The sequence below is a fragment of the Megachile rotundata genome, chromosome 6 (genome assembly GCF_050947335.1).
Source record: "Megachile rotundata isolate GNS110a chromosome 6, iyMegRotu1, whole genome shotgun sequence".
Classification (NCBI taxonomy): Eukaryota; Metazoa; Arthropoda; class Insecta; order Hymenoptera; family Megachilidae; genus Megachile; species Megachile rotundata.
Genome location: NC_134988.1, coordinates 4,966,175 through 4,993,157, shown reverse-complemented (window position 1 = coordinate 4,993,157; position 26,983 = coordinate 4,966,175). Strand labels below are relative to the sequence as shown.

The 26,983-nt window shown below is 28.3% G+C and overlaps 2 protein-coding genes across 6 annotated transcripts; one reads left to right on the top strand and one right to left on the bottom strand.

The window, feature by feature from the left end:
- Positions 1-693: 693 nt before the first annotated feature.
- LOC100880025 (uncharacterized) lies at positions 694-15,681 on the bottom strand. 5 transcript variants are annotated; one of them, XM_076532547.1, is made up of 7 exons: positions 15,591-15,661; positions 15,390-15,434; positions 7,633-7,782; positions 6,616-6,813; positions 5,978-6,346; positions 2,199-2,471; positions 694-2,057 (listed from the first exon to the last, which is right to left on the bottom strand). In XM_076532547.1, the coding sequence occupies exons 3-7, from the start codon at positions 7,711-7,713 to the stop codon at positions 1,944-1,946; spliced, it is 1,035 nt and encodes a 344-aa protein (XP_076388662.1). In that variant the 5' UTR covers positions 7,714-7,782; positions 15,390-15,434; positions 15,591-15,661; the 3' UTR covers positions 694-1,943. The 5 variants fall into 5 exon arrangements, with proteins under 5 accessions (XP_076388662.1, XP_076388663.1, XP_012153715.2 ...); XM_076532548.1 differs by having other exon boundaries at positions 15,394-15,434; positions 15,591-15,659; XM_012298325.2 differs by having other exon boundaries at positions 15,394-15,677.
- A 5,315-nt stretch (positions 15,682-20,996) lies between these two features.
- On the top strand, positions 20,997-26,705 carry LOC100879912 (farnesol dehydrogenase-like). Its single transcript, XM_003700244.3, has 5 exons — positions 20,997-22,066; positions 22,394-22,559; positions 23,493-23,619; positions 25,607-25,724; positions 25,802-26,705. Exons 1-5 carry the CDS (start codon positions 21,935-21,937, stop codon positions 25,976-25,978), a joined length of 720 nt encoding a protein of 239 aa, XP_003700292.2. The 5' UTR covers positions 20,997-21,934; the 3' UTR covers positions 25,979-26,705.
- The last annotated feature ends 278 nt before the right edge of the window (positions 26,706-26,983 follow it).

The following is a 26,983-nucleotide window of genomic DNA, read 5'->3' as shown; positions in this document are numbered from 1 at the left end:
GAAATAGATACAATTTTCGACTGAAGCAATAAAACCTAACCTAACTTCACGTACAATGACCAGAAATAGAAATCGTAAGCGCATAGTATACAAGTATGGTAGTCGAAAAAGAATAGTATAAACCTGCGCATTCCCCAGTAATTTATTTGTAATAAATATTTTGTCATATCTCCGTAAGACATTCATCTGTAATTTCTTGTAACACATAGCTTTTCATTTTCTTATAAGTTATTTGTAATAATCATTTCCGTAATGCATATTTTTCAAATATATTTTCTAGAGTAATCATTTTCGTATATTCTTTTCTTTTTCAACTTTTCAACGTCATAAAATTGATGCAAATATCTTGAAAGACAACATTAATAATATACAAAAAATTTATTACAAATATATTTCAAATTATTAGAGGTTGACATGAAAGTAGATTTGCTCAATTTAAATTTCCCGCTCGTTTGTGCAACTAATTTAAAAGGACAGAGTTTTCGGGAGATCAACGGTGCCGACAGGAGTGCCGCCTTTGGTCTACTCTGTGTTTTAGATGCAATTTTAATTAGTATCGAATTGAAAACTTAATCGTGGTGTAAATATGATTGAAGTTTCTCAAGTTTGAATTGCAACGTGCGTCACGAGAGTAACTCCATATTAAACGGGTTAATTATCAACGAAATACCCATTAAAATAAACTTTCATAAATAATGTTACGACGGTATTTATATTTATTTACATTGCCACAATTGTTCGTTGATTCTATTATTAGCAGTTATGTATAAACTCGTATGTGAATTATTATTCTAGAAATACTAACATTTTTTGTACTTTTCTATGAAACAACAGTATTTAAATAGAATATTACAGTTATAATTATCATTATGCTGTTCTATAAGGATATAGTATCGAAGTGCCATGGTGGATGTTATCCTTTAGAGAGGCATGAGAGGGAAGTCTCCAAATATCAAGTGGTATCCGCGTCAGTCTATCAGTTTCGGATATATTAATTTAAAATTTTTGAAGTGAGGACGCATCTCTATTATGCTGGTAACTGGTGATATTATCTTTGTCAATAGGTAGCTGAATTTTTGTGTTTCTTGATTTGTTTGTATCAGGACTATTGTTGGAAATAGAAGGCAATAATCCTTGCATCTCCAAATACCTACATTCCCAAATCCTATCATCCTCAAATATCTACATCACCAAATCGCTTCTTCCCCAAACCCCTATATCTCCAAATTCCTATATCCTCAAATCCTTGCATCCCCAAGATCCTATATCCTCAAATTCCTACATCCTCAAATCCCGACATTTTGGAACCCTTGCATTCTCAAACACCTACATCCCTAAATCTCCATATCTCCAAATCCTTACATCCCCAAATTCCTACATCGTTAGATACCTTCATCTCCAAATCCCTTCAGCTCCAAATCCTTACATCAACAAATTCCTATATCCCCAAATCTTCAGACTCCCAAATAGCTAAATACCCAAATTCCCAGATTCCCAGATTCCCAAATTTCTAAATGCCAAAATATCTACATCTTCAAATCCTTAAAATCCTCAAATTCCTTCAAATCCTTGAACTCCCAAATCCCTTTCCAAATTCCTAAATTCAAATATCTACTTGTAAATCTACTAGCACCAGTTACTGACATATTGTAGATGACCTCTTGCTAGTAAGTCCGCTAACAATAGTTATAACAATTTTTTTAAGCCTTAATCTAACCACTCCACTTCATCTAATGAAAACCACAAAAAATTAGTATCTTACAATTAGACACTAATAGGCCGACGTGAATACCGTTTGAAATTTTGAGGTCTACCTCCCTTTTTCACGCGTTCAAAGCACATGTCTATCGTCCACCAGGGCACTTCCACACCCTTCTATAATAAGTTGTAAACGTACTATCATAATATTTACCACTGATAATAATTTACTATGTACTTATATATTATTTGCATTGTACCGTGTTCCACCATTCGCAACGTTTCTTAACTTCACTGAATGCCGTGCCTGCGGGACAAAGCGACGACGTTTTCGACCACCCAGAACAATTATGGAAAACCTACAAAAAACAAACATAATTCATTACATTCATTGTGTACTATACAATGATATATATATTATATTTCACACAATGATATTTACCATACATTGTTCTATGTGTCGTAAGAAGTTATCAAAACGATATGGTAACATTACTCACTTGGCACTTAGTTTGAACATCGGCGAACAATCCTCTCCTGCCATCGCACGTGAAACCGGTTTCCGGAATTTCAGTGAGATTCGTGTAGCGAGTCGAATCTCCTTTTACCCTAGGACTTTGGTGAAATGCTGTTTGAGAATCCGTATTAGGATTTTTCGGTTCTTTATCGCGAGTTTGAGGAGCGTTGTGGTTCTTGTCTTTGGAGCGGGCTTCGATGTGTCTGGAGGATCTGTCGTGAAACTTGTTGAGGAATCCTTGGTAATCGGCGATGATCTGAGAATCAAACATTTTCTCTTTTAATGTTAGTTTAACAATTTTTACAAAATGGTTGTCTTTGTAACATTCTTGTTTTAAAATGATCATAAATGTAGCTATAGTTAGGTTATTCTATTATTGTGACTTAATTAGTATACTTTATATGTATACATATGGTACATGTATTGTAATAAATGTATTAATTGTATGTATAATACATATACTTATTTTATAACAAATTATTATCAATGAATGTCAGTTATTACAAATTTCAAAAATGTATATAATTATGAGCAACTCTAAAACTATAGTATACATACAAACATACATGTAACATACAAGGTTAATTATAGTTGTCATTGTATATGTATATGAGGTTGATTATAGTGTATGCATTGTTCTGAAACTTTTAGTAACTGATTATCATTTGTTATAAAATAAATTTCATGCATGCATATACTTTTCTATTTATACATCTGCTTACATATTTATTTGTATTAATACATTTATTTGTATTATAAATATGGACTCATTTATTTGTATATGTATGTATATGTATGTATATGTATGTATATGTATGTATATGTATGTATATGTATGTATGTGTATGTATATGTATATGTATATGTATATGTATATGTACATGTATATGTATATGTATATGTATATGTATATGTATATGTATGTATGTGTATGTATGTGTATGTATGTGTATGTATGTGTATGTATGTGTATGTATGTGTATGTATGTGTATGTATGTGTAGGTACGTATATGTACGTATATTTGTTTTTATTTAACTTGTGTATATGCACATGTGTTTATTTCTTTATATATTCATAAAATTGATAATACAACAAATGCATCTTACTGAAAGCTTCAAAATGTTATAACCTAACCATCCATAATTTTCATGATAAATATAAAAACAACCTTAACAATCGCCAGTGACAAACTTATTAATTTTTGAAATTTTACAAATACCTAGTTTCTTTTCACCGAGAAAACTGTCTATTTGATCAAAGAAAGAGGAAATGCATGAATGATTTATGACAATCGTTGGAATTTTTGGAGAAGTTCTCACGATTCCAACACGGAATATTAAGTTGCATAATAGTTCGTTATCGGTATGCAGCGCGTATTTATTTGCATACACGCGCGATAGAAAACACGTACATGAGTAGACTTTCATCTGCGTTTTGATCCTGGGATAACTAGATGGCCTTCTCTATAAGTAATCCTAGAAAATTGCGGTCTACTCGGACCAACTAGATAAACAAGAATCTCGCGTGTCGATGTGCGTTTCTCTTTCGTAGTCTGTGGTTTTCTTTCTCTTTATTACGACATGCTTTTAATACACTTTTTATCAACCATAAACCATATTTTATTACGAGTAATAAAGTTTGATACTTGCGAGTGTAACCTATTTATTAGAGAACTATTTCCAATGTTTCGTCAGCAGTAACGTGTTAAACGATTTTTAATCGATTTGCTGAGCTAATGAAAAGTGATATGAGGGTAAATGAGGTTACAAATGTAACTTTTAATATTTTATGTAACTTTTTTTTAATGTGGAGGAACGTTAGGAAAATGTCTTTTGGGGATGATTGCGTTGAATCTTTTACTGCTCAAGGACGATCTTGGTTGAGCGTGATGGAGTAGCCTCGGAAAATAATGTCATTTAACCTTAACCTGATCTAACACGACTTAAACTAATCTAATCTTGATCTAAGCTTGACTGCATCTCTGTTAATAAGACTAGCGATTTGAAAATTCTAATTTAGAGAAATTTGACAATTCTTGTTTTCAAAATTCTTAAATTTGAAGGTATTTAATTCTTAGATGTGCAAATAACAAATTTATAAATTTCCTAATTTCCTAAGATCCTAAGATCCTAAGATCCTAATTTCCTAATTTCCTAACTTTCGTATTTCCAAATTTCCTAATTTTCTAATTTCCAAATTTCCTAATTTCCTAATTTCTTATATATACAATTCTAAATTTCAAACCTTGATAAGTCGAAAAGATTGCATTATGAAATTTTAGAATTCCTTAATTCTGTAATTTGCAACTTTCCAAATTTCAAAATCTCTTTATATATAAATTCCTAAACTTCTAAGTTTCTAAATTTCTTAATTTTGAAATTCTAAAGTTCCCAAATCCCTAAATTCCCAAATTCCCAAATTTCAAAATTCCCAAATTTCAAAATTCCCAAATCCTTAGATTTATCCAATCACTAAACTCTGAAATTCTTAAGTTTCCAAATTGCTAAATGTACAAATTCCTAAATTCTCAAATTTTTAAAGTCTCCATTTCCAAAATTTCAAATCCCTAAGTACCCAAATCCCTAAATAACCAAGTTCCCAAATTCTGAAATACTCAAATTCCCAAATTTCAAAATTTCAAAATTCCCAAATCCCTAGATTTATCAAATCACTACGTTCTGAAATTCTTAAGTCTCCAAATTACTAAATTTCCAAATTCCTAAAGTTCTAATTTCCAAAGTCTCAAATCCCTAAATACTCATATTCCTAAATTCCCAAATTCCCAAATTCTCAAATTCTTAAATTCTCAGATCTCTAAATTTTCAATCCCAAAATTCCCAAATCTCTAAATTCTCCTTTCCCACATTTTCCAAACACTATGCTCCCAAATCTTATATAGAATATTCTGAGTATTAATTAATCTAAAAAAAATGATTTAATGTAAGAGTCACCCTTAACCAAACTTCTAATTACTTCAAACGATTCTCATCATTTCTCTCCATTCTTTTTCAGCGGTAATATAACGCGAGTCTCCTACATCTCAATCCCCACTTAACTCATAATTATTTTATATTATACATTAGTTATCGCATAATTCTTTTAATTAGTATTACTGCTTAAGTAGCAATACTAATTTTAAGTATTGCTTAAATTAATTAATCTTAAGTAATACTAACTGAAAGAATTATAAGGTGAAGTGGATTAAGTTCGTAAACGGGGCAAGTGCGTATACAGGCTATTTTTATTACAATATGAGTGAAATTCCTCCATTTAGTATGTTTCTTTCCTTGTTTTGTTTCGCTATATCCTCTTTTATATTTCAGCTAAGAGTACTTGTTTGCAGTATAGAGTACTTGCATAATGCAGTAAAAAGCATTTTATAGCGGATTTGTTAATAATTCTGCTCTTGCCCCATTGCACATGAAATAAAGTTTCAAAGTATTTAACTTCAAGTTACGCTCTTACCCCATTTTCGGGGAAAGTGCAGAGTAGTTGACATTTTAAACAATTTCCTATCAAAATCAAAACGTACAAGGAAAATTAAGGTCCTAGTTAATATTAATTAAATAGTAGTAATTGTGCAAAGTGTTCGATATCGACAGCGTTAAGTATTTACATAGCAGACTGAAAATACTTACATTTAAATACCAACTTTACAAAAACCAGTCTGTACTTACCCCACTTCACCTTGCTTAAAGTTAGTATTGCTACTATTGTACATATTTCGTTTATATATAAAATATTTATGTCGCAAAAATACCTGATGAGAGTTGAAAAATGCAATGTTGTTGACAATGTAATCGTCGAACGGTTGATAAACGGTGTCCCAATCGTATTGAATGTTCCACGTTGGCACATAAATTCGTTCCAACAAATCGCCATTGGGAAACAACGAAGGTGTTATAATGGGTTTGTACACTCCTGGTTTCGAGGGTGGTACAAATTGTCTGAAACTTGAGTAAGCTTGTGATTTCGGGATATTTCGATGTTTGTTGTTGGCGTGATTGTTTGAATGTTTGTGATGGGAGTATGGTTTGCGAATCACGTATGTTGTGTCTACTGTTTTTGGATGATTGTACTGGAAGCGTCCTTCTGGTGGCACGTATCGTCCATCTTGTGTTAAATACACCTTGAACAATCAAATATTCAGTATTATTTATTAATTATGGTACTGCTATTATGGAGTAAATTATATATATCATAACACAGTATTTTAGTTCACGTAATGTTATTATTATTTATTAGCCTAATTAGATTTATTAATCTGTGGGCAATAATTAAGATTATTGTTACTATTATATTATTATAAAGAATCATTAATATTGAAAGTAAATTCTGTAAGATAAAAATAAATATTTTATTTTTTTAACAAGTGTGTCGTCTACTGTTTTTGCATACCTGTATTGCTTCTGGCATTGTTTGAATATGTTGTGAATGTTTATGAACATTTCGAGCATCTAATATAACACCATCGGGTACTGTAATGCCTTCCTTGTTCAATCGATTTAGAGCCAAACGATCAGTTCTGAAAGCTTCCTCTGGTATTTTACCTCCGAGTGCTGGTAATAATTGTTCCCGGAATATTTCACGTTTATGCTGTGAAATAAATGGTAACTTTTTGTGCAAATATAAATTTATAAGTCGAAGAATTCACAAATTAACGAATGAACGAATTAGCGAATTGATAAAATAATAAAATAAGGAAACAACCAATTAACAAATTAACACATTGACAAATTGACAAATTGACAAAGTTCCAAATTGACAAATTGACAAATTGACAAATTTCCAAATTTCCAAATTGACAAATTGATAAATTGAAAATTGGAAAAATTGGTAACGTTGGAAAAATTGGCAAACTGATAAATTTGTAAATTGGTAAATTAGTAAATTTGTGAACTGTTAAATTGATAAATTGGTAAACTTGTAAATTTGTAAATTTGTAAATTTGTAAATTTGTAAATTTGTAAATTTGTAAATTTGTAAGTTTGTAAATTTGTAAATTTGTAAATTTGTAAATTTGTAAATTGTTAAATTGGTAAATTAGTAAATTAATAAATTGGTAAATCGATGAATTGATATAATGGAAAATTGGCAAATTGATAAGTTGGAAAATTGTTAAATCTATAAATTAGAAATTTGGTAGATTGAGAAATTGGAAAATTGTTAAATCTGTAATTTGGAAAATTGTTAAATATGCAAATTGGAAAATTGTCAAGTGTATAAATTTGTAAATCGATAAATTATTACACTGAGTTACAAAAAAAAATTTACACTTAAATTACGTACAAGTTTCCTAATTATAATTGTAAAGTAAAATTTTAATTTTGAAGAATTTAGGAAAACTTGTTATTAGTAGATATGTAAATTGTTAATGATTGTAGAATGAAATTTATGCATAACTGTGTGCCTCACCTTTTCTGCATTACCGATTGTTATAAATGAAACGATAAATAATGCTAAATTAAACCAATGCCCTTTTCCAGTTTTCTTCATTGTAACGAGGGTTTGGAAGACTTTTCATTCCAACGCGTTGAGAAATATCTTCTTCATACATTAGTTTCTCTAAAATGGTTAAGAAAGATCATTTAGCTTTTAGTGACAGCTGGTTGCAAAATTTATTTGTAGGTACTTTAGACTATGTATATAATAGTTTAACTTTTATTTAGTATCTGTATTCAGTATTAATGTTTAGTATTTATATTTAATTATCAAATACAAAATTAATTAAATAGCAATATTATTAATATTTTTTATTATTACTTAGTAGTCAGTATTAATATAATATTTAAGTACTAATGCTAAATACAAACATAAAAAGTACTAACACTTTAATAGCCGCCTACGCAGTGAAATGTCGTCAGAACATGGCAAGATTTTTAAAGAATTAATTTATTGAAAATACTTTATACATATAAATTCATGAAACAATGCAACATGTGCGAACATACACGTAAAACAAACGGAAACAACAATTATGACACAATTAATACAACTTTAATATTTTTCTTTGTGTAATAATTTAATAATTATATGAGCAACCACCTCAGTTCATTAGTTGTCACATACATGTGTGAGCGGCCATTAAAGTGTTAATGACCTAATATTTAAATACCAAAATTAAATAAAAAGAATAATAAATAGTAACAAAAAAACATTAATAATATTTAGCAACATATCTATACATAACACTAAACTCAAATATTATGACTATCTAATTACCAATTAAGTATTCACTATTTAATATTCATTAACTTATAATACTACTTATTTCAATAAACCTCGCACAAGGTATTCTCTGAAAAATCTGTCTCAAAAAAGCAAAAGAACTTTTTTGTTATTGTCAATATGCATACGAGACAAATAATACCTTTCAATATGTATCTTGTCAATTTGCATTATTACTAATTCGTATCATCCAAGATATAACTTAATTTATGCGCATGTATTTTATTAACATACACGTTGCACGTACATATGCATCCACTTGATCAATTTCGATTTAAAATACTCGGCAAATAAGTTTACGATATTCAAATAATTTATATTTTATAATAAAGGAACTATATACAGAGACTGCATTAATATTTTGTAAAAAAAGATATTTCACTTTTTCGCACAAAAATGTTATCAGTTTTCAAGTAGTAATATTACTATTAATGTTAGGTTTATGAAGGCATTAATGAACTAAATTAGGTTTATGAATGTTCGATATGCAGTTACTTTTATATTAAATATAAAGTACAATGGTAAATATATGAATAAGGAAACATCAAGTTATTTATACAATTATTCATTATTATTCACCTTGACAGAAGTTAATAACTTCAACAAAAGTATCTTAATAACTTCTGTAATTAAAAATAAGTCAGTCATTTTTATGCGTTTCTAAAAACCTAGTTAATTGCCTAGAAGAGACCTCGACATTATAAATCTAGTGTTAACATACATTTCGTCAACGGTATCTTAATTTCTGTAATTTAAAATGAGGAAACTGGGATGCGTCATTCTGGCGCGTTCCAAAAACCTAGTTAATTACACCTAGTAAAAACCTAGGTCAACCTAGTGTTAACATTAAATCTACCAGGGAACAGCGCACAAGTGCTTCAAAATTAAAAATTAATTTCATTTTCGTAATTTAAAATGAAGAGTCTAAGATGCGTCATCCTGACGCGTTCCTGAAAACCTAGGTAATTACACCTAGTAAAAGCATAGATAAACCTAGTATTAACATTAAATCTACCAACATATATTTCACATGTGAAAAATGACATTAATTTTTGTAATTTAAAGTAAGGAGTTTCAGATGCGCCATTTTAATGTGTTCCTAAAAACCTAGTTAATTACACCTAGTAAAAACCTAGGTAAACTTATAATTAGAGTTAACACAAGAATCTACCAACGTATGGTGCACATGTGCTTTAACACTAGAAAGACTGAAACTTTGATTCATTTTGACTGCTTTGGGGCAATATAGGTATAACACATATATATATACCGGAAATGAAGGAGGGGGGAGGTAACTCCAATTATTAATAAACGCATTTATATGTTGTACAAAAAGTCACACAATTCTAAGAAGCTGTGCCATTCTATACACAATTGTTTTTCTAATTGAAATTGAAAAGCAGTCAAAATGACTGCCTTAGGCAATGTAGTGTTAAAATTATAAATTATCTTAATCTTCGTAATTTAAAGTAAGGAATTTAAGATGCGTCACTCCGACGCGTTCCTCAAAGTGTTACAGAAGTAATACTGTCCGTGTGTGAAAGTATTCTGGCATCACGTGTAAACGTGTGTGTAACTTTCAATCTGCGAATGCATAACTTGTGTTATTCCATTTGGTAATCGGCTAACTGGGACTTGCCATCTGTACATTCGCTTTGTGTAGTCTCACAGCCTTGTTCTAATTGCATTCCCAGAGCGATCCTATCGCAATCTCGTCTCAGCAGTAGGTAGATTTCTACTACGTTTCCTGTCTATGAGTCAATACGAATCTTCCTCTTCGATTCCTTCGTTTTTAAATTTCCAATAGCTCGTTAAACGGTTCAACAGCTTTCAATATTTTTTTATTAACATCTACTCATTATCTAATGACACTTTCTTAATATTTCTAATATTTACAATTTGTGATAAAATTTGCAATTGATCGCATTTGATGCTTATATGTTTACTTGTTGAAGAGGAAATGTTTTACGTACATTTTTAGTGAAAATTAAATGCAACAGTAATTATACCAAGAGAAAGTGGTCTAAATATAGGCTGGGGTCAGTCTAATAGAACTGTAGGATCATGTTAGGGATTTCACCCTAGTAGATGTAAGAAGTTCATCATTTCACTATGATGTAAGAAGAAATAATGTAATGTAAAAGGAAAACCCGTTTATATTTGTTATTACAAATGTATTGTGTTATCTTATAGAACGTGTAATTTTATCTCGAGAAATTATTTCATTTCGAAAGATTTCACTAATTTTTTATTTTTGTAACAATAATCTATCGAAAAGAAGATAATTTATTATTCTTCTGACATTGAAAGATTACTTCATCGTTAACTATGCAGTGAATTCTATCGAGTAATGGCCGCCATTGTTTTGTGTGTTCGTAAGCGTCTAAATACGATCTACATATCCAATATCATCGATTATCTATTATTTAAACAACTTTTGATATATTTCAGAATATATATATATCGAACTAAAGTATATTTAACGAAATAGTAAAAGCTAAAAAAGAGAGAATTTTGGACGAAGTTTTATGATATATTTAGGCACACAGTATTGCAAGTGTTACACACACTTATGCAAGTGTTTATGACCATTATAAATCAACCTTCACATTTTATTTTCTTTTATAAGCATCTTGAATATATTTTTTGGAAATATACATTTTTATTTTTCTTCTAGATTATTGTAAGAATATTTGTAGAACACGTTTTTACTTTTATTTTAAATACATAATTTATACCAAATATTAATTTTGTTCAGTTTGTTTTAACTTCATGAAGCAAGAATATTTTAGATATTGAAACCTTACATCTTAAAAGTAATGTTATTACAATATTAGTTATTTATTAGTTATTAATGTTATTTATTAGTTCTTGATTTATTATTCTGATTGTAGAAATGTTGTATGTTACAAAGTTGTATCAGTTAAACTGATATCAGTAATTAAATACTTTAAACTAATAAAAAATAATTCTTCCGAATATTTAAACTGATATTCTGAATATGTAACAAGTACTATCTAAAAAATATTCAGAAATATATTATCTTTTATATATACAGAGTGTTGCATGTAAGTACGTACATGAGTATCAAACATCAAACAAATATAAAAATAAAAGTTAAAATATGAAATATAATATAATATAATATAATATCAACTTAACCTCAATTCATTTTAACCATCTAATTATACGGTAGTTGAAATGATCCTTCGAATATCTTTGGAATTATTCATAAGAGCAGAAAATGTTTCAAGTAGAAGTTAAATGATTTCGAAAGGAACATAATTTGATGTTAAGCGTTTTGTAGGCAGTGGCGTAAAGGATGTATGAAGGTCAACAATCACTACACTAATCGTTGTAGCTAAACATTCTCTATAAAAATCATTGGTCTATTTACATTGAGAAACGATCAGTTTAGGAAATATTCATTAGCACATTCTAAATAAGATAATAATATCTCATTATCATAATATACAATATAATATGCATATATAACATCTATTAAAATATCTTATTATCTTACAATTATGATATTATTAAGATAATAAGAATAAAATTAAAATATAGAATTTTTAGAATGTAATATAAAAGTGAAATAAAGAAGTCTAACGTACAAGATAAGAATGAAATATAGAATTTCTATAAAGTATAAGAAGATAAAATGCAAAAAGAGTTTATTTAGAACAATGTAAAATATTACAGAATATTTAAACTAATTTTTTTAGAATATACTAAAAGTATACTACAATATTAATTTACTAAAACCATAACTGTAACATAAAGTTTGACGCAAGGAAAATGTGGTATGATATTTTCATTAATAGAAATACTTATAGTTTTTAAATATTTAAACCAATTTTTCTAGAAAACACTAAAAATATACTGACAATAATAGTTTACTAATAACTGTAACATAAAGTTTGACGCAAGGAAAATGTGGTATGATATTTTCATTAATAAAAATACTTATAGTTTTTAAATATTTAAACCAATTTTTCTAGAAAACACTAAAAATATACTGACAATAATAGTTTACTAATAACTGTGACATAAAGTTTGACGTAAGGAAAATGTAGTACAGTATTTTCATTAATAGAAATATTTATAGTTCTTAAATACTGAAATCAATTTTTCTAAATGATATTAAAATTATTTGTAATAGTTGCATACTAAAACCATAAATGTTACACAAAGTGTGACATAAGAAAAATGTAATATATTTTTCATTAATAGAAATATTTGTAGTTCTTAAATATTTAAACCAATTTTTCTAGAAGATACTAAAAGTTTACTTGTAATATTTATACACTGAGACCATAACTGTTATGGTCAAATAGTGTGACATAAGAAAAATGTATCATAGTATTTTCATTAATAAAAATATTTACAGTTCTTTAATATTTAAATCAATTTTTCTAGAAAATACTAAAAGTACACTTACAATATCTGTATATTAAAACCATAACTGTTACATAAAGTATGATGTAAGAAAAATTAAATATAGAATTTTTGTTAATAGAAAGTAAATTAAACCGAAAGGTTAAGTGTTAAATAATCGGCAGACGAAAATTGCATATGTATACATGATGTATGTACAGAATATATACGATCATTTGATGAGAGGAAAGTTTTACATAAGGTATGTCCAATTGACCTCCATGAAGATCGAGAAGATCGACTTTTACTTCCTAGACGTGCATGTACGTGAAACATGGTTCGTTTTTTAAGCTTGCTTTTGTTTGACGTATAAGACAAAAGTTTTACATGGTCGCGTTGAATGAGTGTATTGTATGTATTAACAATTGACGAGTGAAAGTAAAGAATCTGCAAGGAGCATTTCTTAAACGTCGCTCTTTAATTATAGAAAGAGTCGTTATTTGAAACGTAATGTTAGTAAATGCAGGTAGATGTTTCATTACAGTGATTTATAGTTTTTAGAAGCAACCAGTTTTATTGAGTAACATTTCGGTTAACAAAAAGTTGCTTTTTTAGCTTTCGTAATTGCAGTTTTACTTTCTTCTTAATTTATGTTAGTAAATATATGTTGTTAGAAAATTGTAAAAGTTAAATAGATAAAATTAAATTTTGTGTTTATTTATATTGTAATAATTTACATTTTCAAGATTTGTATGGTTAAAGAGAGTCATAGCTGGTAAAATGTGTATTAACAATATTTTATATTTTTAAGGCTGATATAGTTAAAGATTGTTGCAGTTGGTACATATGTATTAACAATTTATATTTTGAGGATTAGTATGATTAAAGAATGTAACAATTTGGAAAACTATGTGCATTAACAATTATTTATACTTTCAAAATTATCATAGTTGAAGGTCGTTACATTTGGTGAAACTAAATGTACTAACAATGTATACTTTCAAGATTAATATGGTTAAAGAATGTAACAATTATTAAAACTGTATGTATTAACAATTATTTATATTTTCAAAATTATTATAGTTGAAGACTGTCACATTGGGTAAAACTATATGTACTAACAATTTATTCTTTCAAGACTAATATAGTTAAAGATTGTAACATGTAATACTACATGGATTAACAATAATTTATACTTTTAAGACTAAAATTATTAAAAATTGAGAAGCTTAGTGTATATGTATACATGAATAATTAACTTTGTATATTAACCGTGTGCATGGTACTATTAACAAATGTAAAGATTAGTACAACTATATGTGATAAGTATTTAAGTGTTAATACTTTAGTAAAAGTATAAATTTAGCAAATTCAAATTTTAAAATCGGTAGTTGCAAATTGTAAGGTTTAATACTGCTGTATGTACTAACAATTTATACTTGTATTTAAAGATCTTTAGTACTAGTACTAGTTATTAGTACTTAAAGATCATAAAGGTCGTACTATACATGTATTAACAGCTCATACTTCTTTTAAGAATAATTGAAAAACATAAAAATTATTAGTAATATGAGTACTAACAATTTGCACTAGTATATCAAATATGTAAGAACTGTAGAATTTATTCATGTATATAAACTAACAATCTATGGTCACAAATTTAATAGTAATAAACTAATAAAATTAGTAATGTATGTGTACTAACAATTTTAACTTGTGACTCTAATAAATCAAAGTTAAATATTATGACATTAAATAATGTATGTATTAACGAATAATACTTACACAAATACTACTTCATTGCAAGAATTACCCAACTATCTGTATTAACAATTTGAATTCATAATTTTAATAATTCAGATTGTAGGAGGTATTAATGTACAAGTACAAATTAACAATTCACATAAATCTAATAATCACAGGTTTTAAAATATCAGTACTAACCGTGTATTAACAATTTATATTTTAGTAATTATAGATTATACAAGTCGGTACTGTATTAACAATTTATACTCTCAAGATTACTATCAGAAAATCATGCGTCTTGATAAGATCACTATAAAAATTGCTTTTATATTAAAAATTTATATTTTAAAAACTACTACCAAAGTATTATTACTCTTAACAAAACCATTGTAAAAATTGTCCATATATTAACAATTTATACTCTCAAGACTACTACTAAAATATCATAAATCTTGACAAAACTACTATGAAAATTGTCTATGTATTAACAATTTATACTGTCAAGACTACTACCAAAATATCATAAATCTTGACAAAACCACTATGAAAATTGTCTATATATTACCAATTTATACTGTCAAGACTACTACCAAAATATGGTAGGTCCTGATAAAATCACCATAAGGACTACCCATATATTAACAATTTCCACTCTCAAGACTACTGACAAAAAATAATAAACCCTAATAAAAGTACCATGAAAGTCGTCCATATATTAACAATTTATACTCTCAAAATTACTACCAAAATATAACAAGTCTTAACAAAACTACTACAAAACCCACGAAAGTAAAAGAAACGAAAAAGTAGTTAGTACAAACCTACAGTAGAAAATGTAGTAGTGCTCTCGCCAATACATTCGTCCACTTGTTTCGTATTTCGCAAAATACCACAAATGTTAACGCAGAACATAGAACATAGAAGAAGATCAAAAGATAACTAAAGAAATTACATTTAATCTCAAAGTTACTTATAATTGTTTAGTTTAATCAATGGAATTGGATTAATTCGTAGACACATACACCGAGACTTAAGGGATTAAAGGATGGAGAAGATGATACTGAACTCGTCGGTAAGAGTTCACCTGGTGATATACCTGAGAGAACTGAAGCACGTGATTTGAGTTTAAAGTACTTTCACTAGTAGAACAAGATAAGTTTGCATCCCGTCCCTCTTCTTCCTCTTTTTCTTAATTTGCTTCTTTCATGTGCCACCGCCTTCTTACTCTGTCGAATAAGAATGATCCACGCTGTAATCGATAGCTTGAGTCAATGACGGTTGACCACTGATACTTGTGAATGGAAAGTCCTTCATTAATTGAGCTCAAAATTTTCTTAATTGAGGGCAGAATTAAGACCTTGGAGAATTACTGCATTTACAAGTATTTTCAAGTAGGGTATTTGATCAATAGTTGGATGTATGAATTTCTAATTAATATTCATTATTCGAAAGAGGGTTTTTAGTTGTTGAGTACCAATACTCAGGTATTGGTTAGGTATTTAGTTAGGCATCTGTACTTAGAAGTAGCAATTACTTCAAGTAAGATAAATAAAATAGTTGATTACTGTTAAGAACATTGATTATGTGTTTTACTAGTATTATGTACGTAAACATTGGTATTCAATCTTGTAATTAGTACATTAGAAAACTAGTAAGCCATTAAATCATTATACCATGATATCAGTAAATCAATAAATCAGTAAATTAGTACATAATTCAATTACAAAACTAGTAAATCCGTAAAGTCGTAAATTAGCAAAATAGTAAATTAGAAGACTAGTAAACGAGTACACTGAAAAATTAGGAACTTAGTAACTTACGAAAACTAGTAACCTAGTAAACTACTAAACTACTAAACTAGTAAACTAGTAAGCTACTAAACTAGTAAGCTAGTAAACTAGTATACTAGTATAATAGTAAACTAGTATACTAGTAAACTAGTATACTAGTAAACAAGTAAACTAGTATACTAGTAAATTAGTAAACTAGTAAATTAGTAAATTAGTAAACCAGTAAACTAGTAAATTAATAATACAGTAAATTAGTAAACTAACAAATTAGTAAACTAGTAAACTAGCAAACTAGTAAACTAGCAAACTGGCAAACTAGCCAACTAGCAAACTAGCAAACTAGGAAACTAGTGAACTAGTAAGTTAGTAAACTAGTAAGTTAGTAAATTAGCAAATTAGCAAATTAGCAAATTAGCAAATTAGCAAATTAGCAAATTAGCAAATTAGCAAATTAGCAAATTAGCAAATTAGCAAATTAGCAAATTAGCAAATTAGCAAATTAGCAAATTAGCAAATTAGCAAATTAGCAAATTAACAAATTAGCAAATTAGCAAGTTAGCAAATTAGTAAGTTAGTAAATTAGTAAATTAGTAAATTAGTAAATTAGTAAATTAGTAAATTAGTAAATTAGTAAATTAGTAAATTAGTAAATTAGTAAATTAGTAAATTAGTAAATTAGTAAATTAGTAAATTAGTAAATTAGTAAAGTAATAAATCAGTAAATCAGTACAATAGTGCATTAGTAAATTACCAATCTAGCAAATTGCCAAATTACCAAATTAACAAATAAGAAAATTTGCAAATTAATAAATGGGTCAATTAGCAAAATAGCAAATTAGTAAATTGATGAATAATTAATGTTTCATTAATATTAGTTTTCAGTGTCTTAAATGTTAAGCATTTAAGATTTAACGCAGTACGTAATTAAACACCTAAAGGTACTAAGCAATATTAATTAAAATATTCAATTAGCTGGAAGTATTTGTGCATTAACATTTATCTAGTATTAAGTACTTAACCATTAGTATCTAACTAGCATCGAGCAATTATATTTTTATTATTATTTAACTATTTATTATACAAGTATTTGTTATTATTTAAGTATTTATTATTATTTAAACATTTATTATTGAAGTATTTGCTATTTAAATATATAAGTATTTGTTTAAGTATTTATTATCTAAAAAACTATTTATTGATTATTTAATTAGACAGAAAATATATTCAAGTATTTATTATTTACAAAAATATTTAAGTATTTATTATTTCGAAGTCATCAATTTATTCTGAAGCATTTTAAGTATCAGATAATGTTAACTATTAAAGTAACAAAAAGTATTAAAAATATAACAATTAATATTAAAATAGCAAAAAATATTAAAAACAGTATATATCAAATTAAAAAAAAATATTAATATTATAAAAACACGGATTAGTAATAATTTACACTGAAAGTGTACCAGTAGCGAGGAATCAAATCGATTCAATTACTGACGTAAGAACTAATCTGTCTCGCGTTCGTGATCACGTTATAGGAGAATCGTGATCTCGAAAACGTGAGGTACAACGCAATGTGGTATACACATAGTAAGTTATGAAACTCGAACACTTTTATTTTTGTTTTTCCTTGATTTATCCTGTTACCGTGCGATCATCCGTTCCCTTTCGAAACTCATCTACCATTCCTATGAAAGTTAAAATTCAATAATATTAAGTTAATAAATCCATGTCATAATTTTGTACTAATATTAACTTATCATATGTCAATATCAATTTATTAAAATACGCAGTTTGATTTTGTAGGAAATTGTATTAATTAATAATTTTTATTAAAGTAGTATTGAGATATTCCAGGTACTGATATGTTAATGTCACATGTGATTATTAATATGAATAGTATTAATATTTCAGTACTATTGAGACACTATGGAAATTATTAATTTACTTCAAGTATTCTGGAGTTACTACAATATGAAACTTAATTATGGTATTAGTATTATTTCATTGTAAGTAAGTATTATTAGCTTAAGTAGTTCACATTATAAGTACATACTCGTACTATAATAATATACTATAATTTGTTAAAATATATAACTCAATTTCATTGAAAATATCATAACTTACTAGTGCTATTTACCAACTTACTATTAAAATACTATTAACTTATAATAAGTACTATTAACATACTATGAATATGTAATATTAACACACTAAGAACTACCAATTTATTGCAAGTGCTATTAGCAGACTCCAAACACTATAATATGTCACAAACTAATTTACTAATTTAGAAAATTGCACAAAATTAACTTCCATAATTTATTAACTTACTATTGCTAGTAAAATTACTATTAAACTTACTATTAACATACTATGAATATATAATATTAACACACCATGAACACCAATTTACTACAAGTACCATTAGCAGAATTCAAGCATTATAATATGCCACAAATTAATTAACAAAATTGCGAAAAATTAGCTTCCATAATTCATTAATTAATAAATTACTTACTAATGCCAATATAATTATCATAAATTATTTATTACGAGTCAGAGCACGTGAGGAGTTCGATAACATAGAACCTCTCAAAATACAATGTGGCAGATCTTCCCTACAGCTATAGAACATCGCGCAATTAAGAACTCGGATTAATTAACGTCAAGTATTGAACTCCTCTTTCCCACACTCTTTTCTAATATCGTTGCAAAATCTCTCGTAAGAATAAATAGCGTAGTTAAACTGAGCAATTGCCTCACGACACAACAAAAAGAAGATGTACCAATGATCATCCTGAAACAAAATGGACGCCCCACTTTGAAACATAATTCACAAAATTTTTACGAAAATGCTGTTACATAATAATGTAATCGCTTAGCAAACTTGTGGTTGATTTTTCACGTTCGATTTAATTCGAATTCGATTGAATTCAATCAGAATTCCCTCGATTAGATGGATAAGATAGAATCGCTCAAGCGATTGTTATGCATCGCGTACGTGAGAACCGAACGCCATAATATGGAAAACAGACAATCCGATCTGAAGATTATGAGATTACAAGATATTTTGTAATCTTAATCGCGTGTTCTTTGTAATTAACTAATAAACAACCAGTTTAAGAAACTCGTTATTTAATTGTATAAGAAATTCGTTGACGCACGATTTCTGGTTTGTCAAAAAATTCGAGGTTAGAAATTAGAAAGCGGTGGCCATATATGGGAATACGGGACTGGTTCGACAAAGGTAAATCACAGAAACAGAAAAAGGGAGAACGGAAGTCCTACATAATTTATCATTTCCACGAGCACAAATTTTCAAGTAAAAAACTTGTATTCCGTGTGCCGGATTTAGACAAGAGTTACTCCATTGTAGTGAAACCAGGAAGTGGGTACATCAACGATCAGATGAACTGTTTCGTACAATGAGATAGTCCTTGTGAAACGACGTGTGATACTTATTCTGCGACTGTTTGGAATATCGTTTTGAGTTCTTGGTATTTTGTCAGTTTTGGATTTTTTAATTATAGAGTATTGGGAGTTTGGATAGATGTTGTGGGACTTTGGGTGTTTGGACATTTTCGGCGGAGGAGTTTTGCAATTTTGGCACTTTTAAGTTATTGAAACTTTGAGGCTTTGGGACTTTTGGAAGTTTGGGATATTGGGACTTTGGAATATTGGGACTTTGGGATATTGTGACTTTAGGGTATTGGGACTTTGGGGTATTGATACTTTGGGGTATTGGGACTTTGGGGTATTGGGACTTTGGGATATTGGGACTTTGGAACTTTGAAACTTGGAAAATTGGGAACTCAGAAACTTGGAAAATTCGAAACTTGAAAACTTGAAACTTGGAACTTGGAAAATTAGAAAATTAGAAAACTAGAAAATTGAAAAATTGAAAAATTGAAAAATTGAAAAATTGAAAAATTGAAAAATTGAAAAATTGAAAAATTGAAACCACGAAACTTTGCCCCTCGAAATTTAGAAACCTCGAAACTTTGCCCCTCGAAATTTAAAAACCTCGAAATCTTAAAACCCCACAACTTTAGAATTTTAATACCAAATCTCTACAAAACATTGGAACCAGCACTCACATAATCGAATTACAAGTGACTCTCACACATATTCCATATAACAAAAGTACATCTACAAACTAGTCTGCCTGGAACAAAATAATTGAATAACTTCTGAATATGAAAAAGTCAAATTATCTTATGGAACAGTTTATACATTTTTGGCATACATTCGGACACACTGGTGTTACGCAAATGAAAGACGAGTTACTCCGATTTCCCGTTCGTAGATTTCTCTTCCCTTCTCTAACGCATCAAGTTCATTCACCCACGCACGATCTCCTTTCAGACTTGCGATCATTTAATACCCACCAACAAAGATCTATCATTCACTGTATCTGCAAACATTAGCTACCCATCTCTCCTTACCTTATAATTACACTTATATTACACTTAAATTGCAATTTTTTTTACTTAATCATGCCACTTCTTACTCATACTGTTCGCCGATAATAATTAACGGTGACGAGCTACTTTCGGATATCGTACATGTTTTAAACATTTTGGAATATTTAAATCAGAACAGTATTTAAACCAGGACGATATTCAAATTATGAGTTTAGTATATGAAGAGCTTTAATGGTTAGAGCATCGTTTCTTTGTGCTTCTATTATTTATCAAATTAGAAAATTGATAAATTCGTGATTAGAAATTTGGAGTAAAAGTTCAATTGTGTAATTGAAAGATTTTAAGGTTGAGAAGTTGAAAAATTGAAGGATTGCAAATTCTCATTTTTAAATTGAAAAATTGAAAAATTAAAAATCTTGTAGATTGTAAAATTTGAAAATTTGTGTATTGAAAGATTAAAAGTCTTGAAGATTTTATTATTTTTAAATAGAAAAATTGAAAGTTTAATAGATAATAATAGGAGTTACTGAAAAATTAATAATAATTAATTAAAGTTTGCAAGATTAGGGAACCGAGGAACTAGAAAAACTGGGCCACAGTAGAATTGAAAGAGTGTGACATTTTTAATTAAAAAGTTAAAATTAAAAAGTTAAACTGTTATAGGCTTTTAAAAATCTGAATAAAAAAGTTAAAATTTTTTTCTTTCTGAAAATTCTGAAAAGAGTCTCAGGAATCTGAAAAGTCGAAAATCTTGAAAACTGTCAGACTTTTAAAATTGAAAGTTTGAAAAATTAAGGAACTGAAAAATTGGAAAACTTGAAAATAGAAAAATTAAAATTTAGAAAACTGAAAAGTCGACAGTCTTACAAATTGAAAAATTTGAAAATTAGAAAACTGTAAAAATTGTAAGCTGTGAAAATAAAAAAATTTGAAAATTAGAAAACTAAAAAAATTGTAAATTGTGGAAATTAAAAAATTTGAAAACCAAGTAAAAGAAAATCTGAAAAAACTGGACGATCATAAAATTGAAATAGTTCATTCAAAAGTTTTTAATAGCGAAGTCGGACAATTATAGAATACAAGAACTAAAAATTAAGAAATTTAAAGAACTAGAAATTTCATAAGTCGAAAAATTGAAAATATTAGATAATAATGTATCGCTGGCACAGAAAGATCGCTGTAGTTACAGGCGCTTCGTCTGGCATCGGTTTAGCAATAGCTAAATCATTTTTACAAAAAGGAATGACCGTGATCGGTCTAGCCCGAAGGAAACAAGAAATGGAGGTAAATTCACATTTCTAAATTCCATACCAAATACTTAATACTTAAATAAGTATTATTATTATAATACTTAATAATACTGAAGTATAATAATAATAATAATAATAATAATAATAATAAAAATTATAATAATACTTAAATACACTCTAAATACTTAAGATTGCTGTTTCTTTTTTTTTAATATTTTAATATATCGTAAACAAAATTTATAATACTAAAGTTTTGAAAAAGTACAAAATAATTTGTGACAATTTTGTGCACGTTATACTTTAATTTATCTAGTTAATTTTGTAACAAATTGTTGTAATATTAATTTTATGATTTTATTAGATGCACATGGAACATGAGGACCAAAAAAAAAACTTTCATGCACTTAAGTGTGATGTAACGAAAGAACTAGAAGTAATCGATGCTTTTGCAAAAATTAAATCAGATTTTGGTACTGTACAGGTTTTAGTTAATAATGCTGGATTGGTTACTGCTGGCACCCTTATTGGTGGGTTTTATATATTCTAATTAATTTTCAAACTTAAAATGTAATTAAACTTGTTAGAATAAAAATGAAATTAAAATAAAACTTCACGTAGAATTGATGAGGATTGTATTTAGGCCATTGGAAGCTACAGATGTTCAACATTTTTTGATACATGGTATTTTGGAGATTTGGAAATTTAGAAATTTGGAATTTTCGAAAGTTGGAATTTTGGAGATTTGGAATTTTAAAAATTTGATTTAGAATTTTGGAAATTTGGAATTTTCGAATTTTCGAAATTTGGAATTTTGAAAATTTGGAGATTTAGAATTTTGGAAGTTTGGAATTTTGAAAATTTGGAAATTTAGAATTTTAGAATTTTAGAATTTTAGAAATTTAGAATTTTAGAATTTTCGAAATTTGGAATTTTGGAGATTTGGAATTTTGGAGATTTGGAATTTTGGAGATTTGGAATTTTGGAGATTTGGAATTTTGGAGATTTGGAGATTTGGAGATTTGGAGATTTGGAATTTTGAAAATTTGGAAATTTGGAATTTTAAAATTTTCGAAATTTGGAATTTTGGAGATTTGGAAATTTAAAAATTTGGAGATTTAGAATTTTGGAATTTTGAAAATTTGTTAATTTGGAATTTTGGAATTTTGGAATTTCGGAATTTTGGAGTAGTGGATTGTTTAATTTTTAAAATGACAAAACTTTGAGCCTTTGGAATTTTAGAACTTAAAAATTTCGCGGAATTTTGAAAATATACAATTTTAATACTTTGAGTCCAATATCTGGAAAAAGATGAACCATGGTAAAACTATCATTGAGAAACTTCTTTAATATCTTCTCATCTACTTTTTTGATATCTAAACTCATACGTATTTTCCTCAATAACTCTAAAAAGAATATCCATATACGACTTTATTTAGCACTACTTAAGTACTCTTTTTTAGAGACTTCAAGAAGTGATTGGGAGCTTATAATGAACACTAATGTGATGGGATTAATGGAATGCACAAAGCAAGCTGTACTTGCAATGATGGAAGCGAACGTGGAAGGCCATATTATTAACATGAACAGGTATCGTTCCCAAAATTACATATACGAAACATAAATTCATAGATCAATTATAAGAAACAAAATGATAAAATAATTTTAAGAAAAAAAATACACCGACTTCGAAATGCACTAAAAAGTATAAAATAATTTCTATTTCCTAATGAAGTAATTTCTATTTCATTCAATCATACAATTACGTAACAGATATGAATGAAACCTATTTACTCGTTAGGTATTATATTAAATACATTTCAACCTTTTCGGAGGCGGCGCAAAATTAAAAGATTATTTTGAATATGTTATTTAATTTTGCGCCGCTTCCGAAAAGGTTGAAATGTATTTAATATAATACCTAACGAGTAAATAGGTTTCATTCATATCTGTTACGTAATTGTATGATTGAATGAAATAGAAATTACTTCATTAGGAAATAGAAATTATTTTATACTTTTTAGTGCATTTCGAAGTCGGCGTATTTTTTTTCTTAAAATTATTTTATTTCACGCTTTTTATCGGCCGACAAGACGTGTTTGTAGAAACAGTAGAAAATCAGCGACTGCATGTTGCCTTATACACCATCAGAGACACGAAGCATACGCAGAATTCAATACATTAATAACAATAGTTTTTCGCTAATAACTCGAAAACTAAAGCTTCCCCTTAATTGCGGATAAGGAAAAAGTTGTTCAGAATCGCGCCCCTGATAACATATTAAAAGGACATTAAAATCGTCCAAAGTTGATTTCAAAACTTTTCAACAATTTTTCGCTAATATCTCGAAAACTAAAGCTTTCCGCGAAATTTTTATATGAACAAAATTGTTCAGAATCATGTCCGTGATAAGATATTAAAAGCGCACTAAAATCGAGAAAAGTTTATTTCAAAAGTTGTCGGTTTTTTTGCAATAACAACACTTTGCAATTAAAAAATGAAAAATTTTTTGATAATGGTACCAATGGGGAGTCAGAACCTACCAGATGCAAAAGGTTTCGTTCCAATCGGTGCATCCAGCTAGGCGTAATCGGCGGGCACACATAGAAAATAATAAAAAAAAAAAAAAAAAAAAAAAAATATACTGATCGAATTGAGTAACCTCCTCCTTTTTCGAAGTCGGTTAAAAATTATACTGATACAAAAGGAAGGAACCCAAAATTACTCTTTTATAGTATACATCATATATTATACATATTGTATATGTAGTATACATGTATACATATATTTTTATTCCATTTTATAATACAGTTCATAGCCATTGAATTAGGACTACCACAAATTTTTAGCATTTCTTACGTCTTCCGTAAAATTAAAAGGCCTGTTCAAATTGTAATTATATAATTTATTAGCTACTAACACGATACACTACTACTGTACGTAACATTATTAACACATGTTAATATCTTGTATTTCCACCCTTTGCTTTGGTCACAGCTTGTATCGGACATGCTCCGTATACATTGATCGTATGCTTTATATCTTCATTATTTTTCCAAATATCTGTAATTCTTTTCAACTCAGATAATCTGGTTGGAGAGTTGTAAACTAGTCTTTTGAGTAGGCAGACATTTTCTATGGCATTCAAATTTCACCTGACGCGCTATCGATACTCGAGCTTAACGTAAACGCTCGCACCGCCCTTAATCACTCATCGCCCTCACAATTTATTATCACAATAGTAACAAATTGCTATGTGTATATCGTTATCAACGTATTTACTAATAATTTGCATGACCTAAGACAATTTTCCATATATGACATAATGTTGTAAACATAAAAGTGAAATTTTGGGACGTGGTTCTAATTCGATGGCCAAAAGCTGTAGTAGTCCTATCTACATGATTACTCAATTATTTATAAACACCGTCATACATTTTAACAATTAAAGAAAGTACAAATATAAGCCAATATCAGTACCGTCGTTTCGTGACAAATTTTAAGATCTTTAAAAAAGATGGACACGGTAGTTGACATAACGCATTAAAAATTACAAAATAAATTTGCATTTGCTTAGCATTCAAGGACTCCAGGTATACAATACACGCTATAATATGTATGCTCCGTCGAAACACGCAGTATCAGCGATTACAAAGACCCTTAGAAAGGAGATCGGCGATAAAATTCGAGTAACGGTACGTACAAAATGATTATATTCCCTGTTCTAATTTATGTTTCGAAAATCAGTAACAATGAATGTAATATATTTTAGAGTATTAATCCCGGGATAACCGATACAGCACTAGTAAGAGAACTTCTACCACATTATAGGAAGCCCATTTTACTACCAGAGGATGTTGCAGATGCCGTAGTATACATAGTTGGTACTCCGCAAAATGTTCATATAACGGATTTAACTATTACACCGTTAAAAGAAACTAGAAACTAAGAATTAATGTTGTTCTCATTATAAATGTGTAATTATTAGTAACACATCTATTTCATATTTTAATTGTGTTTAAAGAACCCAAAAATAATTTCTGTTGGATTTTTCGGTGTTAATCTTCAAATTTCGCGCGTTTTGAAGAAAATGTACACGTTGCGTCATTTAGCGGTGAACGATGTAATTACGTAAATAGAAAATTAGGTTTTTCTTCAACATTAATGGCTTTTTTGATCTTATGCGGTGTGTAGAATATTCTGTGATCTCAAAAGAATTGAAGTAACTGCACCATAACTGCGTAAAAATGTTAGAAACGAAATTTTGAAAAATTTCATTTTGTGGACAGTAAAATGATGAGCCTAGTGATAGAAGAATGGAACTTTTGAAATACTTTACCCATGAAATGTTAACTTTTCGAACTTATAAGACAATAATATGATTACAATATCAAAAATAAATAAGGTTAGAATGCTTTACAACTGCCAACAGGTTAAAAATTTCTCCTTTTCTTCGAAAAACCGTTATACTTTAAAATTTTAAGTTTAAATTATGTGAAGTTTTACAAACAAGATCCTTTCCAAGAAAAAAAACAGCACGACGGTTTTCCGAAAAAAAGGGAAATTGATAATGATTTGGTAAAATCAAAACATGCCAAAGTTAATTAGTCTTGCACGCCGACTCAATTTAATGCATATTATAGTAAATTAAGGCAATAAAAACAGTGTTAATTGAATTTTTACCAAAATGGAACAAGTGGCGCCATCTCACCGGCGAACAGGGTGAACGACACGGTATCGAAACTGTAATTTCATTAGTTCACACGCAGTGCCCCTAGTTGGCGCCACTTGTATCGTTTTTATAGAGAATGCGTCTCTATATTTAAAGTTAGTTAATAGATTAAAACTTCAAAAATAACTGATTTATTGATATTGATTTTGAAATGCGTGTTGCTGAATTTAAATTTGATTAAGGAATGAATAGCGAACGTTTTTCTTTTTAAAATATACAATT